The following is a 1,933-nucleotide window of genomic DNA, read 5'->3' as shown; positions in this document are numbered from 1 at the left end:
GAATTTTTCAAAAATACAGAATCTCCGAGTTGGGGCACAGGCATTGTAAAGTTTTGAAAATCTGCCTGGCGATTCCAGCCAGAGCTAAGAACCACGGACCGAGTCTTAGAGGACGAGAACCGGCCCAGACACTCGCCGCGATGCCCATGAAGGACTCCTCGAGCCCCCGGGGGAGACGCAGCAGCGCTAGACTGCAGCGCCGGCGACCGCGGGGCACACGGGGGTGGCCTGCTGCACGCCAGCATGGCAAAGCACCGCTTCCCTCCACTCATGACACACAAACGGCCACTTTCCAACTCCGTAAGTCTTACATCGCTGACATAACGGCGGAATTTGATGTATTATACCAAAAGAAAAAAGACTGAAGAGAAACACCCCGAAGGACACATCGTGGAAGTATTTCTCAAATGTGAAAGCTTGCGAGTCCCTGCCCTGGACGCAGAGGCACCCCCCGGTCGGCCCGGCCGCTGCGACTCCACCACGGACCCCGTGAGCCTGGCCCGGTGCCCAGCTCTGCCGAGCGTGATTATTATTCCTCCGACGTCCCATCCCTGCCAGCCTGGCACCCCCTTCCGCTCCACTGTTTAGAAGGTTTTCACAGCTGCCAGGGACAGACACGGGACAGACACAGGACAGACACGGGACAGACACTCTGTCGCTTCCCATGCTCTGCTGCTGTCCTGACAGTGAGCACACAGTGGGGCTTTGATTTGAACATGGCCGGCGCGGCCGCCCCGTCGTGTGTGTGTGCGTGTGTGTGCGCGTGCGCGTGTGTGCAGGGTAGTTAATTCCCCTTCCTAGTCCGCAGCCCGCGACAACGTGCCTGTCTGAATCAGGTAACTCAGCTGAACACTTCGACGGTCTCGACAGAGTAAGGTGAAATACCCTTAGTTATCACGATCAGGTTAAATTGGACTGATTATTGTTTTATCCCCACATTATAAAAATCAGTACATAGCGCTTCGCTTCAGCAATACTTACGGTCATTTTGGTTCGGGACGTCTGACAGCCCTGATCTAAAAACACAAACACATTGAAAATGAGACAGATATCACTTCGTTCAGAATTTTCCAAATCTATACTTCTTACTAATGTTATTAATTTTTAAAAAATAATTACTTAAGAAAATTTAAAAGCAATTGTGAGTAAAGAACATCAAATCTGAGAGCTGAAATGCAGAGCCAAGTAAGCGGGACTCACTCTCCTCCCACTGTGTCCCCTCAGGAAGCCAAACTGCTTTGGGGGCAATTCCGCGTTCTCAGGCGGAGCCTGTAATTCAGCCCCGTCTCTCAAGGGCTTCCTGTCCCTCCCGACCTGCTCCCATCCGACATCACAGATGGCGCACACCAGGTGGGGGGTTTCTTAGAAATGTTGTTATAATCCTGTTTAGCTCTTTCCACCCCCAACTAGACTCTTCCTTCACCGGCATTCCACATTTGAAGGAGAACAGGATGAACAGCAGCCGGGCGGGGCGGGGCTCGGCCGCCGGGACGCACCGTAGTGCAGGTTCTCGGGCCCCTTCTGGGTGGTCATGTTGGGCTCGTTCTGCTGGCAGTAGAAGCGCAGCAGGCAGTGCTGGTCGCAGAAGTGCTTCATCTCGCCGCGCCACTGCACGCGCTCCCGCAGCGCGCCCTGGGACTTGCAGCAGTCACACCGCGCGGCCTGCGGGGGTGGGGGGGGGGTGCACGTCAGGCGCGGGCTCCCGGTGCCACAGCGCGATGTTCGATAAAGATACACTTGAAACGTAAATCGTAAACACACAGTAAAACCCACAAAAGTGGGGGAAAAAATGTGCCGTTTCCAACTGTCAAAATCCCTTTCTAGTGCTCACCGGAAGCCAGAGACCAGCATTACAGAGATCTCCTGAGCAAAAAGGGTGAACACCGGTAAACCAAACTGGTACGATCTATTTTAATGTCCTGTGAGATGCCGG

The 1,933-nt window shown here is 54.0% G+C and overlaps 1 protein-coding gene across 1 annotated transcript in view; it reads right to left on the bottom strand.

The window, feature by feature from the left end:
* The window catches only part of ZMYM2 (zinc finger MYM-type containing 2), a 92,550-nt gene that overhangs the window by 18,442 nt on the left and 72,175 nt on the right, over window positions 1-1,933 (bottom strand). The window contains exons 11-12 of the mRNA XM_023530713.1: window positions 1,497-1,662; window positions 982-1,016 (exon numbers count right to left, since the gene is read on the bottom strand). Of these exons, the coding sequence (XP_023386481.1) occupies window positions 982-1,016; window positions 1,497-1,662 (201 nt within the window). The remainder of the gene's footprint in view (window positions 1-981; window positions 1,017-1,496; window positions 1,663-1,933) is intronic.

This window comes from Pteropus vampyrus, unplaced genomic scaffold (genome assembly GCF_000151845.1).
Source record: "Pteropus vampyrus isolate Shadow unplaced genomic scaffold, Pvam_2.0 Scaffold52, whole genome shotgun sequence".
Lineage (NCBI taxonomy): Eukaryota > Metazoa > Chordata > Mammalia > Chiroptera > Pteropodidae > Pteropus > Pteropus vampyrus.
This window is presented reverse-complemented; position numbering and strand designations above follow the sequence as displayed.